This window comes from Trichomycterus rosablanca, chromosome 23 (genome assembly GCF_030014385.1).
Source record: "Trichomycterus rosablanca isolate fTriRos1 chromosome 23, fTriRos1.hap1, whole genome shotgun sequence".
In the NCBI taxonomy this organism is placed as follows: Eukaryota; Metazoa; Chordata; class Actinopteri; order Siluriformes; family Trichomycteridae; genus Trichomycterus; species Trichomycterus rosablanca.
In genome coordinates this window covers 1382296-1397148 of record NC_086010.1, presented here as the reverse complement: position 1 = coordinate 1397148, position 14853 = coordinate 1382296, and the positions used below count along the sequence as shown (strand labels likewise).

At 42.9% G+C, this 14853-nt stretch overlaps 1 protein-coding gene across 1 annotated transcript; it reads left to right on the top strand.

The window, feature by feature from the left end:
• The first annotated feature begins 31 nt into the window (after positions 1-31).
• On the top strand, positions 32-14099 carry sacm1lb (SAC1 like phosphatidylinositide phosphatase b). The gene is made up of 20 exons (XM_062985640.1): positions 32-77; positions 1366-1463; positions 2613-2687; positions 2781-2908; positions 4104-4253; positions 4397-4456; positions 5180-5213; positions 5403-5504; positions 5572-5657; positions 6854-6940; positions 7070-7138; positions 8014-8093; positions 8181-8279; positions 8568-8706; positions 9015-9084; positions 9179-9251; positions 10188-10281; positions 10476-10568; positions 10663-10720; positions 11145-14099. Exons 1-20 carry the CDS (start codon positions 49-51, stop codon positions 11279-11281), a joined length of 1761 nt encoding a protein of 586 aa, XP_062841710.1. The 5' UTR covers positions 32-48; the 3' UTR covers positions 11282-14099.
• Positions 14100-14853: the final 754 nt, after the last annotated feature.

Sequence of the window (14853 nt, the reverse complement as noted above, 5' to 3'; positions counted from 1 at the left end):
TGGTTGCAGTGCCACGTCACGGTGGGCGGGGCTTCAGCTGACGGTAAAATGGCGAGCACCTACAGCAGCTTCAGTCTGTAAGTCTTTATTTACACTGTTTATAAACTTTATACTCAAACTGTCAATTATCTTTTTTACTGTTATATTAATTATCTCGTTTAAAGCGCAAATATTTATAATAAAGTGAGATTATGAGCGAGAAACCGACGCTGTTTGGCTCGCTAGCAAGTTTCAATGTAACGTTATCAGGCTGCTAATGCTAACAGTAGCTGAGCTGAATGATGGAGTCAGTTTATTCACCTCCACTTTATTATATTTAATACTCCACTCTTACTAATCATACAACAATTCATCAGTAATATTCTAACTATTTAGAAGATCTAATATTCAGTAAACAGAGATTTTCAGAACTGTTCTGTGTTCTTGATTAGGTTAATTAGGTGAATTGAACTAATGTATAGGAATTAATTTTAGGATTTTATTTATTAGGATGTAAAATCACTGTGGAGAAAATAAAAGAATTAAAGTCAGATCATCTGCTGGTAAAAAGCCCCTCAACATCACCTCAAATTCCAAGTTCATTTACTGACAGCTGTAAAGTTTACATGCACTTACAGTGTAGAAGACTGAGACTAAAGAACTGTTTAATTACATATTCAGAAAAATACTACAGCATTGAAGTGCAGTATGTCTGTGGGAATTTGTGCCCATTCAGTTAAGCCATCATTGGTATGCTTTTGAGCTTGCTTTGTGAACAGGCGGACAGTCCTGCTGGAACAGAGAAGGGCCTTCCCTAAACTGTCATTTCTTTTATATCACTGAGTGATTACAGCGGTTAGTTTGGAATTGTTGTGCCTGAAACACATGAATAGAATTCGGGCGTCCCAATACTTTTGTCCACATAGTGTATGTCAAAATATACTGTATAGTCATTTTGTGGTTTAAACGTTTTGTAAGTGATTTATTTTTGTACTTATTATTGTTATTATTAGTGATTATAGATGACTACAACTAGCGGCTTCCATGCATCCATATAAATAGGACTAGTTAGCCTGAACTCACTAGAGGAAGCATCACAGCAGAACAGTTTACAAATTTCGCTTTAGACCTCATGAACATTTAGGCTCATTTCTGTTCATCTCCAGGTCCCTGGATACATTTTTTTTTTTTTGCCAAGGTCCGGAACACAATCCCCAAACTGCACCAAACAAAAAATAGTCAAGCCTGTGCCAGAAAACTAAATTCTATCGATTTTACCAAATCAAAAGCTCCAAACAGAGCTTAGAACTCACAAACAAATCAGAAACGTAGATCGATTTTTGACTGATGCCTAAACGACCTGAACCCTCTTCCCCCCCCCTGTAGACACACCACGCCTGAGAAGTTTTACATCGAAGCGTGCGACGATGGAGCTAACGAGGTCCTCGTCATCGACCGGGTGTCCACAGAGATGACCCTCAAAGGTACGACCGGGGGAAAGGTCGTGGGTGCGGCTGCAGTGATCTGATCATTGAGGAACTTCAGAGTTTCAGTCAGTCAGTCAGTCAGTCAGTGACCTGATTTCTCAGTGAGGTGCTTGTGAAGCTGAAGAACTAGACAGGAGTGTAAAAGGGAATTGAAAGGTTGAAAGGTTTTGTGAGTCCACCATGATCCGGAACAAACAGCGTCTAAGACTCACCGGCCCACGCTGGACTCATCGCTTGTGTTTACATTCTTTTGTATTGGTTTTGTATGTTAAATTCTATCAACATCTAAAGTATCTCCTTTATTATGTTTATTTTTGAGCTAATAACAAAGTTAAGCCATCTCATGACCTTATGAGGATGGACAAATAGTTGCACTCATTGAGCACTCTATTAGGAACACCTATCTAGTACTAAACTTTAGAAGAAGATGCATTTATATATATATGTACTTATATACACGTACACAAGTATATTACAGTGAAATTCTTTTCCATCTATCCCAGCTTGTTAGAAATCGTACGGTGTCCCAGGAGCAGAGGGTTAAGGGCCTTGCTCAAGGGCCCAACAGTGGCTGCATATCAAAGTCTTGATTCAAACCGACAGACTCATGATTGATAGCCCAAAGCTCTACCCACTAGGCTCCCACTGTCCCAATAAATACTTTACTGAGTGTTTTATACACCTACCTATTCAGGTGAACTCTGTGGGTATACGATTACTGACTGTAGCCTTATAGAACGGCTTCCCGAAACTGTGGATGATATTAAAGCTACAAAGGAAAGCTGAAGATTCAATATAAATGCGTGTGGTTTTGGAACGTGATGTCCGACAGGCTCTCGGTCAGGTCCCAATCCCATGCTTAAATGGACACACCATTAGCTGTGTCTGTTGGGCCCATCCCTTGATCTGTACACCGCATTTATCAATTGAAAGAGACCCCCATAGGACCCAAAATTACCAGACGTTAAACTGGGTGCTGGATTATTCTCAGCTTCTCTCAGGCTGCCTAATTTTAATATGATTTGTTTTTGAAACAAGCTGATGGTCAGGTGTCCAAATGCTTTTGTCCATTTCGTTCATGTGTCCGGGCTTGGTTACAGTCCACACCTCGGGTGTAAACGCTTTACACTCTGGTTTATATTACAGGGGTGAAGGACGTCCCTCCCTCGGCTGTGACGCGGCCCATCTGTGGCATCATGGGAACCATCCGGCTGGTGGCAGGTTAGTCCGGCGTGTAGCGTGATGACGAGGGCTGATTTGCGAACACTTTGCATGGCGCGTTTTGCATGAGGCTGGCGGTTCTTTGTGTTTCAGGCATGTACCTCGTCGTCATCACCAAGAAGAGGAAGGTGGGGGACCTGCTGGGACACGCCGTGTGGAAGGCCGTCGAGTTCGACGTGATTTGTTATAAGAAGACGGTGCTGCACCTCACCGACGCTCAGGTTGGCGGGTTTGTGTGATCGGTCCGGGGTGCGGGCGTGGTCGGCATGTCTCTGGGCACAGCCAATCCAATGCTCTTACAGATCAGAAAACAATAAACGCTATCCACAGTCAAACGAGCTTTATACACTTTATGGCCAAAAGTATGTGGACACCCCTTTTAATGATTACATTCACCTGTCATTGCTACATCCATTGCCAGCAGGTGTATGCAAAATTATTTAAGGTGAACGATATGCTTTCAACATTGTGGCAACAGTTTGGGGAAGTCCCCTGACTCTTACAAAGCAAATTAAGCCCTGCACAGATCCCTGGTCTCAACCCAACTCAACACCTTTGAGATGAATTAAATAACCAGTGATAGCTCAGTGGTTAAGGTACTGTAATCTAAAGGTTGCCGGTTCAAGCCCCACTGCCGCCAAGTTGCCACTGTTGGGCCCCTGAGCAAGGCCCTTAACCCCTGTAAGTCATAAGGATAAAAGCGTCTGCCAAATGCTGAAAATGTAAATGTAAATTAAACTCCCTTTATCAACATCAACATCCCAACATCAGCGCTTGACCTCACTGACTTTGTTGACTAAATGGGCACAAATTCCCACAGAGACACTCCAAGTCTAATAGAAAAGCAGATGATATTAAAGCTACAAAGTAAAGATGAAGCAATTCAGTAGAAACGCACGTTTTTGGACATTGTCAGGTGTCCCAATACTTTTGTCCATGTAGTGTTTCAATCTCATACTTAAAATGACTGGCCGACATGATTGGCTGTGTGTGTAGGGGGACAGGAACGATGGTCAATCGTGAATGCCTTATCAAAGCTGGAATTACGACCCCTGCTGGCCAGTCGAGGTACCTTCACCAGAGGTGGTTTGGTCTCATTTGGCAGTACGTCGCTCTAGTGGGTTGGAGGTTGGGTGTGGTCAGGATGAGCAGGGTTGCAAATTGAATATAAAATATAAAATAACTAAACAAAAAAACATGTGTTTTCATCATTTAGTCACAGAAAAAGAATGAAAATCCAGTCCATAGAATACGTGTTGCGTTCAAGTGCACGTAAATTTTGTGCTTCATGATGTTCCTCATGATTCATTAATTTTGTTTTATTTGAAATGCTGGGGTGTTTTGATTTAAATGTAAAATGTTTAATTATATATTATATTATTTAATTATAATTATATATATTTTTTCTTCTTTCAGATGCAGGACAACAAGGCCTTCCTGGCCATGATCAACAACGTCCTGAACACGGACGGATATTATTTCGCCCCCGACTACGACCTGACCCACAGCCTGCAGCGCCTGGCCAACACCAGCCCCGAGTTTCAGGAGATGAGTCTGCTGGAGAGGGTGAGAGCGACAGCCAGATCATGAGCTGGGGGGGGGGTAGGGGGGGTGTTAAAGACCCTCCGTCTCTCTGATCCATAGAGATCTGTACATGATGATGACATTTTGAGTACCAAAGTGAATTTTTTGTGTTTTGGGGTTTGCAGGCAGATCAGAGGTTCGTCTGGAACGGCTTCCTGCTGAGGGACTTCAGCGCCCAGCCTGAGGTACGCTTACATGACCGCTTTATTAGGAACACCTATCTGGTACTTACATGCATCTACCATTCTGGTGACTGTACCTATAAACCCCACTGACCAGATTGCCAATACGGAACGACAGCCACATGGGTTGGTAGGTGTACGAGTGGACAGACAGACGGCCAGTTAGACAAATAGACACGCAGAAATGCATTATGGACAAAAGTATTGGGACATTCCTTCTAAATACTTCATGATTGTGCCCCTGTGCACAAAGCTCGGTTTAAAGAAACTCCCGTGGCCTGCAGTCAGCCCTGGGATGAACTGGAACAACACCCGAGTCTTTCTTGACCAACACCAGTGTCCGGCCATACAAATAAATGCTTTTTTGACTGAATGGGTACAAATTTCCATAGACGTACTGTGAAGTCAAAGGCTGCTGTTCTAACTAAAAAGATCACATAGAGGTCAGTCTATTTTAATACTGTTTGTTCGAGAAGCTCCAGATACTTTTGGCCGCATAGATAGACTGCTCCACATATTGCTAGGCCTGATGGATGGATCTAGATCGCTTCTAGATCACCTGGACCTGTGATCTAGGCCAGGAACAGTCCTGACCGGTGCTAGCCTGTCTGATTCAGGAATGTGCTCACACACACGTACTTAAAAGACTGAAATATTTGCTTGTTTAATGCATTAATTTTCAAAATGACCCCCCTCATCCAACCCAGATGTGTTATTGTCTTGCAGCTGCACAGATTTGCCTGTCCTGTGATCCACGGCTGTATCCTTGAATGACCACACGTTCTGCTTTATTTAATTTATTCAAATAAAAGCTCAGGTTGATCTTCGTGTGTATGCTACACAGTTTAGCTAGCTGCAGTGTCGGAAATTAAGACGGTTGGATTAGTTATAGTGGAAATTTTAATGCTTTCTCTCCTCCTTAAACCTCCTTAACTGGGCTTTCTGTCAGTCATCGTCATGAAGTCCTGCTGCATCAATGGCAAGGTCTTCGAGTGGAACCTCATCTCCAGGAGGAGCTGCTTCCGTGCTGGGGTTCGCTACTACGTCAGAGGTGCCGATTTCATCCACCGATCTCCTCTTGTCCTCGGTAGCCGACGCTAATTGTCTTATTTTTCTAGGAATCGACGTGGAGGGTCACGCCGCAAACTTTGTAGAAACGGAGCAGATCATACAGTACAACGGAGCCAAGGCTTCATTCATACAGGTAAGAGGCTTGTGATTGTTTATTTAATTAAATTAAATTAAATTAAATTAAGTTCACACTCAATAAAATACTCATAATTTAGACTATATTCAAACAGCCTTGGCGTACTGAAACGCTTAATGACGGTTAATATGGCATTGCAGCCTGCAAATATTCTCTTGCTGGAATGATTTAAATGTATTTTTTCGTTGAATAAAAATGTATTGAAACTAATAAATAACTTGAACTGTAGTATATATTGTTATGTTAATTATGCCTACTAAATAGATGGTTAATAGTGGCGCATTAATAACCAGGCTAGATTTGCTCTCTCTAAAGTCGCATGCAGGTACAGTACGTGTGTATTAGTGCAGCGAGCACCATCAGAGAGACTGTTAGTGCCGTCGGGAACATCGCTACCCCACTCAGATCCTCTCTAAACCACATCAGGTGAACATGTTGGTTCTTCTAGCGCGCGTGATAACGCAGGTTTAAGGTCTTACAGACTTTATTCTTTATTCTATTTTTTTTTTTACCATATTTTGATTAGATGTGCGTTTAAAATATTTAGCCTAAACACTTTTTTTCGTTTCACAGTGTATATCTAGTCTAGGCTAGAAGCTAAATTTAAACCTTGTTTTTAATAGAGAAAAGACGCGCATCCCTGCTCAGTTCTGTATTTAACAATAAACACGCATTTGATTGGTCTTAAAGCTGTCTCATCTTTGTCATTATAAAGCAATAATATACCGAATTATAGCCTAACAATAAAGCTTGTTTATATAGCTCTAAAATCCAGATAAATTAAGTAATTTTCAAAAAAAAAATAAAAAAATGGCGATATTATTGCATACCGCGGTGTTGAGCCACGCTGAATACCGCAAGGGGAAATTCTTTCACCGCGACAGCCCTAGTTAAAACAGCCCTGAAATGTTATTTAATGTGTTTTATTTATCACACATATGTATATATCTACACACAGCATATATAGTGTTTTTATTATATTGTTGTAATTACCATACTGTTGTATAATAGTAATTTTTTTTATCATTTCCTAATTTTGTATTTTATTCTACTCTATTTTTATTTACTGTATTTACACTGTACTGGAGCTGCTGTAACACTCGAATTTCCCCCATGGGGATCAATAAAGGAATCTTATCTTATTTATTTATCTTTGCTTATTCTGCCTATTTTATTCACCTGAATTCCCACAGACACGCGGCTCCATTCCTTTCTTCTGGTCTCAGCGTCCGAACCTCAGATACAAACCCAAACCACAGATCAGCAAGAGCGGCAATCACGTGAGCCTCCGTTCTGAACTTGACCTGCTTCTTTAAAAACATAGTAATAAAATGCAGTGTTTTTGAGGTATGTTTGAATTAAACTTGCTTGCAAGTTTATTTATTTATGTTTTATTCCGTTTGACGTAGCTGGACGGCTTCCAGAGACACTTTGACTCGCAGATTATAACCTACGGCAAACAAGTCATATTAAACCTGGTATGTATTCAGCGCTTTACTCTATTTCTATTTATTTGTGCATTTTCTTTCTCTTTTTCTCCTGATTTAGCGTCGTCAGTTTGTCTTTCGCTGCTGTGGATCCCTGATTGCGTTCCAGGAGGGTATATTGCTGCTCATGTGTTCTCCGACGTGTCCGCAGTCCTCTAGACCCCTTCGCTATGCCCGTGCTTCTGCACAGGCGCCTCATTCTGCTAACCAGCAGCCCTGACACACAGACACCTTCTCTTGGGGGAAGATGCGCCAAACTGCCAGTACTGTGGATCACAAGTGTCAATAAAACGTATCCTGACAGAATGCCAAGCCATCGAAGATACTAGAAAAATATTTTACAGAGACACTAATATGAAAGACCTCTTCGAACGCAATAACCCACAAAAAATCCTGAATTTGTTGAATTACCTGAAGATTAAAAGCCAAATATAGTACATTAACTTTTACTTAGCTTAAACTTGGTTTTGAACCCACTTCTTGCACAGTGTTTGAAGACCCCACCCAGTTAGTCCGGCCATCCCGCCCAGCAGACACGGTGGCCAATTTGTGTCTGCTGCAGGCACTGCCGATTGCGCCCGCTAGATGGCGCCCATTCGGCTGGTAGCAGACCGGGGTGTTCAGAATCTCGGCACTGGTGTGCTAGCGGAATATGTATGATATTTTGCTGTCTGGTGTACAACATACTGTCCAGACAGTAGAGCCCTGATCCCAGTCCCACTAAATAGCTTTGGAATAAACTGGAACACCAGTGCCGAGCCATATAAATGCAGCATTGTTTGATGTACAACAAGCTCATGGTCAGGCGTCCGAATACTTTTGGCTGTATTGCGTGTTTTTACTTAAGTGTCTTTCTTCTCATCTAGATTAATCAGAAAGGATCTGAGAAACCTCTCGAGCTGGCCTTGGCCAAGATGGTGGAGAACCTGGGCAATGGCATGATCAGGTGAGAGACTTGCTAAGATCCTTGCTAATGCTAAAGCTAATGCCGACAGCTCTCTGATTGCACTTTTTTGGGGGGTTTCTCCTGCAGGTACGTGGCCTTCGACTTCCATAAGGAGTGCAGCAGGATGAGGTGGCACCGGCTGCAGATCCTCGTGGACATGGTGGCCGATCTACAGAATGAGTTTGGGTACGGTTAGCACAGCCAATACACCAAGAGGACATTCGTGGTGAAACAGCCTGTTCCCTGTGTCCGTCTGCTGTGCTTTGGGTACTATGGTTTCCGTTCACCTTTCCTTACTGGTAATTAATAGCAGCCAATTCACCTTCTGCATGTTTTTTTAGAGGTGGAAGTAAATCAAATGCCCAAAAACGAGCACACAGACACGGGAAGAACATGCAAACCTGATTTCAGACAGGAGGTTGCTATGCCACACACACATGCTGCATGCTTGTGATCACTCGTGTCTCCTAACAGGTTCTTCCTGGTGGACGCGGACGGGACGGTCCAGCTGCAGCAGGAGGGGACGTTCCGCAGTAACTGTATGGACTGTCTGGATCGGACCAACGTGGTTCAGAGTCTGTTGGCCCGGCGGTCGCTGCAGTCTCAGCTGCAGGTCAGATACGTTCAGGGGGGGATGTACAAAAAGGGAATTGGACATGACTAGATAAAAAAAAAAAGAAAATGTTCATTGAGGGCAGTTGTAGTCTAGTGGTTAAGGTACTTAACTAGTAATCGAAACAGCCTAGCCATTGAGAGGTGCACTTAGTGGTCAGTGCGCTCTTAGTGCTGGTCCCAAGTCCGAATAGAAATATAGGGTTGTGTCAGGAAGGGTGAATCAGGGATGCAGACCTGAAAAAAAGTGCAATAATTGATTGTAAATATTGATTAGATTGATTAGAACCTCCTCTCCTGTGTCTGTAGAGAATGGGCGTCCTGCACGCCGGCCAGAGAATCGACGATCAGGTCGAGTTCGAGAAGATCTACAAGAACGGTGCGGGATCTGTGATTTTTGTGTTAATTTAAACACACACACACACACACACACACACGACTCTCTGACATCTATGTGACTTTTCTCTCTGTAGCGTGGGCGGACAACGCTAATGCCTGTGCTAAGCAGTACGCCGGTACAGGAGCACTAAAAACGGACTTCACAAGGTGGGTGCTCACTTTTGCACACGCACGCACACACACACACACACACACACACACACAGTACAGTATGATGAAATCAATCAAATCAAAATCAAATCAGTTACAAAATAGACAAAAAACAAAATAGAAATGTTTTTTTTAAATGTAAAAAGTGTAGAAAATTAGAAAACTTAAAATTGAAATTAAGAAAAGAACTAAAAAATATAATTTAAAAAAATAGAAGCAATTTAAAGTGAAATAGAAGTAATTATAGAAGTGACAAAGCAGTGCAGAAACTGAACATAATACTGAACATATATTGTGCAACATAACGCTGTAGTGATGTGATTACTATACACAAATACAAATCTATATACATATACACATATATATTAAAACAATATACACGCACATACTAATATACACATACATATATGACTGTATATACACACACCTATATATGTAAATTAGATCTGTGCAAGTTTTTGTTTGTCTGCAATCTCGGCTCTGCCTGGCACAATCGGCAGTGCCTGCAGCAGACAATAATTGGCCATCGTGTCTGCTGCGTGCGATGACCGGACTAAGTGGGTGGGGTCAAACGCTGTGTGAGGACCCTGGTTAGCAGATAGAGGCGCCTGTGCAGAAGCATGGGTGAGATACGAGGATTGTGCACGGGTCAGAGGAGGCGTGAGCAGCAATATACCCTTCTGGAATGCAATCAGGGATCCACAGCAGCGGAAGACAGAATTGTTTGGAAGCTGGGGTCAGAGCACAGGGTTAAGGGCCTTGCTCAAGGGCCCAACAGTGGCTGCACAGCAGAGCCGGGATTCAAACCCACAGCCTTTTGTTTATTAGACCAAAACTCTACCCACTAGGCTCCCTCTGGTTCTAATGGGGTTTAAAGAACCGAACTGAATCTTTAGTCTGTCCATATACTGATGTGTGTGTGTGTGTGTTCAGGACAGGGAAGAGGACGCAGTGGGGGCTGGTGATGGACGGCTGGAACTCAATGATCAGATACTATAAGAACAATTTCTCCGATGGATTCAGACAGGTGAGAACTTCCTCAGTGTTTGTCCTGAATCCTGTTTCTCTGGCCCTACAGTGTTTCGGTGCCGGTTCAGAGTGTGCTCCTGCTTTGTTTTAGTGTTTCTGTGTGGTCCTAGACTTACAGTGACCCTTAACACCATAATGCAGTTAGTAAAGAATAAAATATCCACCAATGCTCGTCTGTTCTTCTGTCTGCAGGACTCGATTGATCTGTTTTTAGGGAACTATGCTGTCGATGAAGCAGACATGAGCACCGCCCTTCATGAACCCAAAGACTGGAAGTTCCTCACAGTAAGAACCGACCAGTATAAACATGCACGGCTTTATCTGGATTGAGGTTTTGTCGATATGCACCATAAATGTTTTGGGTTTTTTGTGTTTTCAGTTGCCGATCATCATGGTCGTGGCTTTCTCCATGTGCATCATCTGCCTCCTCATGGCTGGTGAGTAATTAATAAGATTCAGCTCGTATATGCAGTTTTGTGCATGTACCCCTGGGTGGGCGTTTGCACGAACAAAATCGGGCTTGTTTGAGGGTGGGAAGGTCGTACGGCGTCTATTTCCGCTGCACTTGCGCCTGAGTGAGGGGGGGGGGGGGTTTACATGGAGCTTAGCGTGACTCTCTGTATGCAGTCTGGCTTTGTTTGTGAACCCAGTGCTGGCAGGTGATAAGAAGTGGAAGGAGACCGTGTGGATATCCACTTTCCTTAATCAGATCAGGGTTGTGGAAGCAGCAGCAGATTCACAATGGGGAATTGGAAATGACTAAAGGATTTATTACAGACCAGCAAGAGGGGTGAAATTTCGACTGTAAATGTTGCCGTGACGACTTGATCTTTAGATCTTCCTGTAAATGCGTCCCCGCAGGTGAGACGTGGACCGAGATGCTGGCGTACGTGCTGTTCTGGGGGACGGCGAGCGTGGTCACGGCCGGCGTGATCCTCTTCAACGGGCGCGACTTCGTAGACGCCCCCAAGCTGGTGCAGAAGGAGAAGATGGACTGAGTGTGCGTGTGTGGGAAGCGGCTCGGCCCCGCCGACTCTTCGTCCTCGTCCTCGGAGCTTTCTCCCTCTCGTCTGCGTCACGGCTGGAGTCTGTACTGATCGTCCTCATCGCCATTCACAGGGACGAAGATCGAGGGAGATGGAGGAGGAGGAAGAGGAACAGGATGGGCCAGACGGGGCCACACGGGTGTGTGTCGGGAAATGAGCGTGACGTACACACGCGGGACTCGAAGCGGCGCACACCCGCTGCTCTCCACACGCAAGCTCTGACTGGACAGGACCGGACTTTGGTCTTTCATTTCATCTGCTACGATGTGGCTGGATTCATTTTTAGCCCAAAATTCGGCAGTATAGTGATTTCTAAACAGCTCAGGCTGCCACAAGGGTCCTGGCCCCCTTTTTGGCAGTGAATAAGATGATAATTTCATTTTCAGTGCATGGTTTATCAGTCTGATTTCAACTGATTGTTAAAATTCTAATTTTTTTTTAAGTGTCTTCATATGTCATGTAATAATAATAACAATAATAATATATTTATTTATTTAAAGAACACTGCCGTATTTCCCACCTCTAATGCAAACTGTTCTTTCGGTTGCCAAATTTATTCCAAATCAACAGTTTAGCCAAAATAAAATGTACACCGTGATCATCTACAGCGGGGTTTCAAACCTTTTTCAAGCGACCCACATTTTGTCCATGACATGCATCTTACTCTCTCAATACAAGATGTAACATAAAGCCTCCACAAGGGGGCGTTCGGGTACACGTTTCTTTAATTATTATCATTTTTCTCTGCAACTCATTTTTTCAGCTCGCAATCTACAGTCTTTAATCAGCTTGGACATGCTGGTGTCCATAACTGACTGACGTTTCCTGGCTTAGATGTAAAGTTCGAATCTCGGCACACAAACACGGTCGGCTGTGTTCGAGGGAGGGAAGGTCGGCCACTGATCTGGAGTTTCCTAGAGTGGGTGGACCTTTGGTGCCCTCTTATAGCTGGATTGTTTACTGTTGCCTTGCGACTGGCATTTCAGGCAGAAGATGGTTGTAGTTGTGTGTAATTTTAGTTCTTATGTAGATCCCCTTTATTTATGTGCTTTATGTTTCGGTTATTTTGTCCATCACTTGTTTACATACGGTTAAATGCAACCGTTTGGACACGCTGGTTAAAATGTTCTCTGTAGAGGACGTGTTGATTAAACAAAACATGGAATGATCGGTGATGTCCAAGCCTAATACACTATATGGTCAAAAGTATTTGGACACCTGACTGTGAGCTTGTCGGACATCTCATTTTAAAAATGGTATTAAAATAGAGTGACCTGTATGCCGTTTATCTAAGAAGGCTTCTCGCAAGGAATTTGTCCCCATTTAGTCCAAAAGAGTGTTTGTGTGGCTGGGCTCTGATGTTGGTCAAGAAAGAATGAGTTAAGCGCTCTGTGGATCTTTTCTTGAGGTTTTTATAGAGCTGGAACAGAAAAAGCCTTCTCTAAACTGTCGGTGCAAAATTGGAAGCATTGTTACACCTGTTAGTAATTGTTATGGCTGAAACGGATGAATTCAGTAATTAGAAGGGGTGTCCCAATACTTTTGTCCATATAGTGTAGGTTATTTAATGTCTAATTTCTTACTTTTATTGTTTTAGGCCTTGTGGTCTTTTTAATGAAATGTGCTGACCCAGAAGATTAGTTTCATATCACAATAAGTGCATGATCTCTCACCATGGCTGCCGTTATTCTCTCTGTACTGTGGTTAGTTATTTGCTGTAATCTTTAGTCGAGTTTTGTGCGGTAAACAATTATATCCGATTTCCTCACAGACATATATTTTTATACAAACAAAGTTTGAGTCTGAGCTTTGCTATCAGCCAGCCGGGTGGCTACACATTCATAACTGGCTTGTCCGAGGGAGGGAGGGTTTCTAAAGGGTTTCCTCATAACTGCTGGAATTACGTCTTTTATGGCGCCTCCACAGAGACGGAGGATAATGGGGATAGGTGTGTGACTCTTCGTGCGCTGTACAGATCTCCATATGAACCTGCTTGGTGCAGGTGAAAAGAAATGGTCAATACTGCACACATGTCGGCGGGGGCTCATGTCAGTTACGATGCTTTTCGGTTAGGTGTGAGAGGAAAAATACGACCAGGGAATTGGATATGACTACATTTTTTAACTGTTGCTGAACAAGATCCTCATGACTGGTTGACTTGCCTCATCCCCATACTGAACTATTTCTATTCCTTAAGCTCTTCCTCACCTTCACCCTCTTTCTATGGCTCCAGTGTTACCAACTTCAGCAGAATGAAATACCCTAATATGTGTTGTCCATTATAAAAAAACAACATACGTTACCGCTTATCTGCTGCTAATGTTTTGAGTGATTTTATTTTTTACATCATGGTTCCTGACCATGCCAAGACACAAGAACCATGACACCTGGAGAGGGACCATGATGTGCCACATTACGTTTGAATCCATCCATCTCTGTTCACGTTGGTCTTTATTGTTTGTTTGTTTTCTTTCTGTAGTTTATCTGTTATACTGTGTAAATTCCACAGGTACTTGGATCATCAACACTACAGAATGTACATAACGATCTGCATAACGAGGAATGTAAAAGAGTATCCTGGTATTGTTTAGGAATAATATTCATGTTTCTGTTTCGTGCTTCGATTGTAATCTGAACATTTTAAGTCATCCGACTGATTTATGGACTCACGGATCGATCGAGCAGACCCAGTTAAGCTAGTTTTAATGCCAAACCATTTTACTTGTCTAATATGTAAAATCTTTTTCATTAAAGGTGCAGTAGAATCTAATCTGGATTGTTTGATCGCCTGTTTTCTTTTTCTACTTTTTGTAAATGCAGATAATTCTAACACATACTGAAGAGCAGTCAGTAATCAGTACAGATGTGCGAGCTCCACAGACAAACACCAGCTCTCATTTTCAATGAGCCATTATTGTAGTCCGGCCAACTGGACGTGCTGCTGTTGGTGATCTTAGAAGCTCATATGGAAGTGCCTCGGGAGAATTGACTATAGCTGGTGACTTCTCTGTGCCCATTTAAATAGTTAAATATAAGTAAGACCAGGAAGGACAACAATATTTACACTTACCAGACGCTTTTATCCAAAGCGACTTACATTACAGTGTGAGCAATTGAGGGTTAAGGGCCCAACAGCAGCAACCTGGCAGTGGTGGGGCTTGAACCAGCGACCTTCTGGTCACTAGTCCAGTACCTTAACCACTAGGCTACTGCTTAACCAAAGATAACCAAACTGAGCATGAGTATCTGGGTACAGTACGGGTCACTTGGTAATGTAAACAGAATATACAGTGCCATGGTAAAGTGTTAAGTGAAATGGAGCATTAATGCCAGTGCATTGCTGAGAATGGTCCATTTGGTCAGTGGGGGTCATATGGGGTCCCTCAAATGAGGCACCACGTTTACATTTAGTAATTGTTCGTTTGGGAAATTCGCCATAAATGTACATATATACGGTGTGAGGTGTGACATCCATTTCACACCTCAGGTCTTGCTTGATGGCGTGTCTGATTGGCTGCTGTATC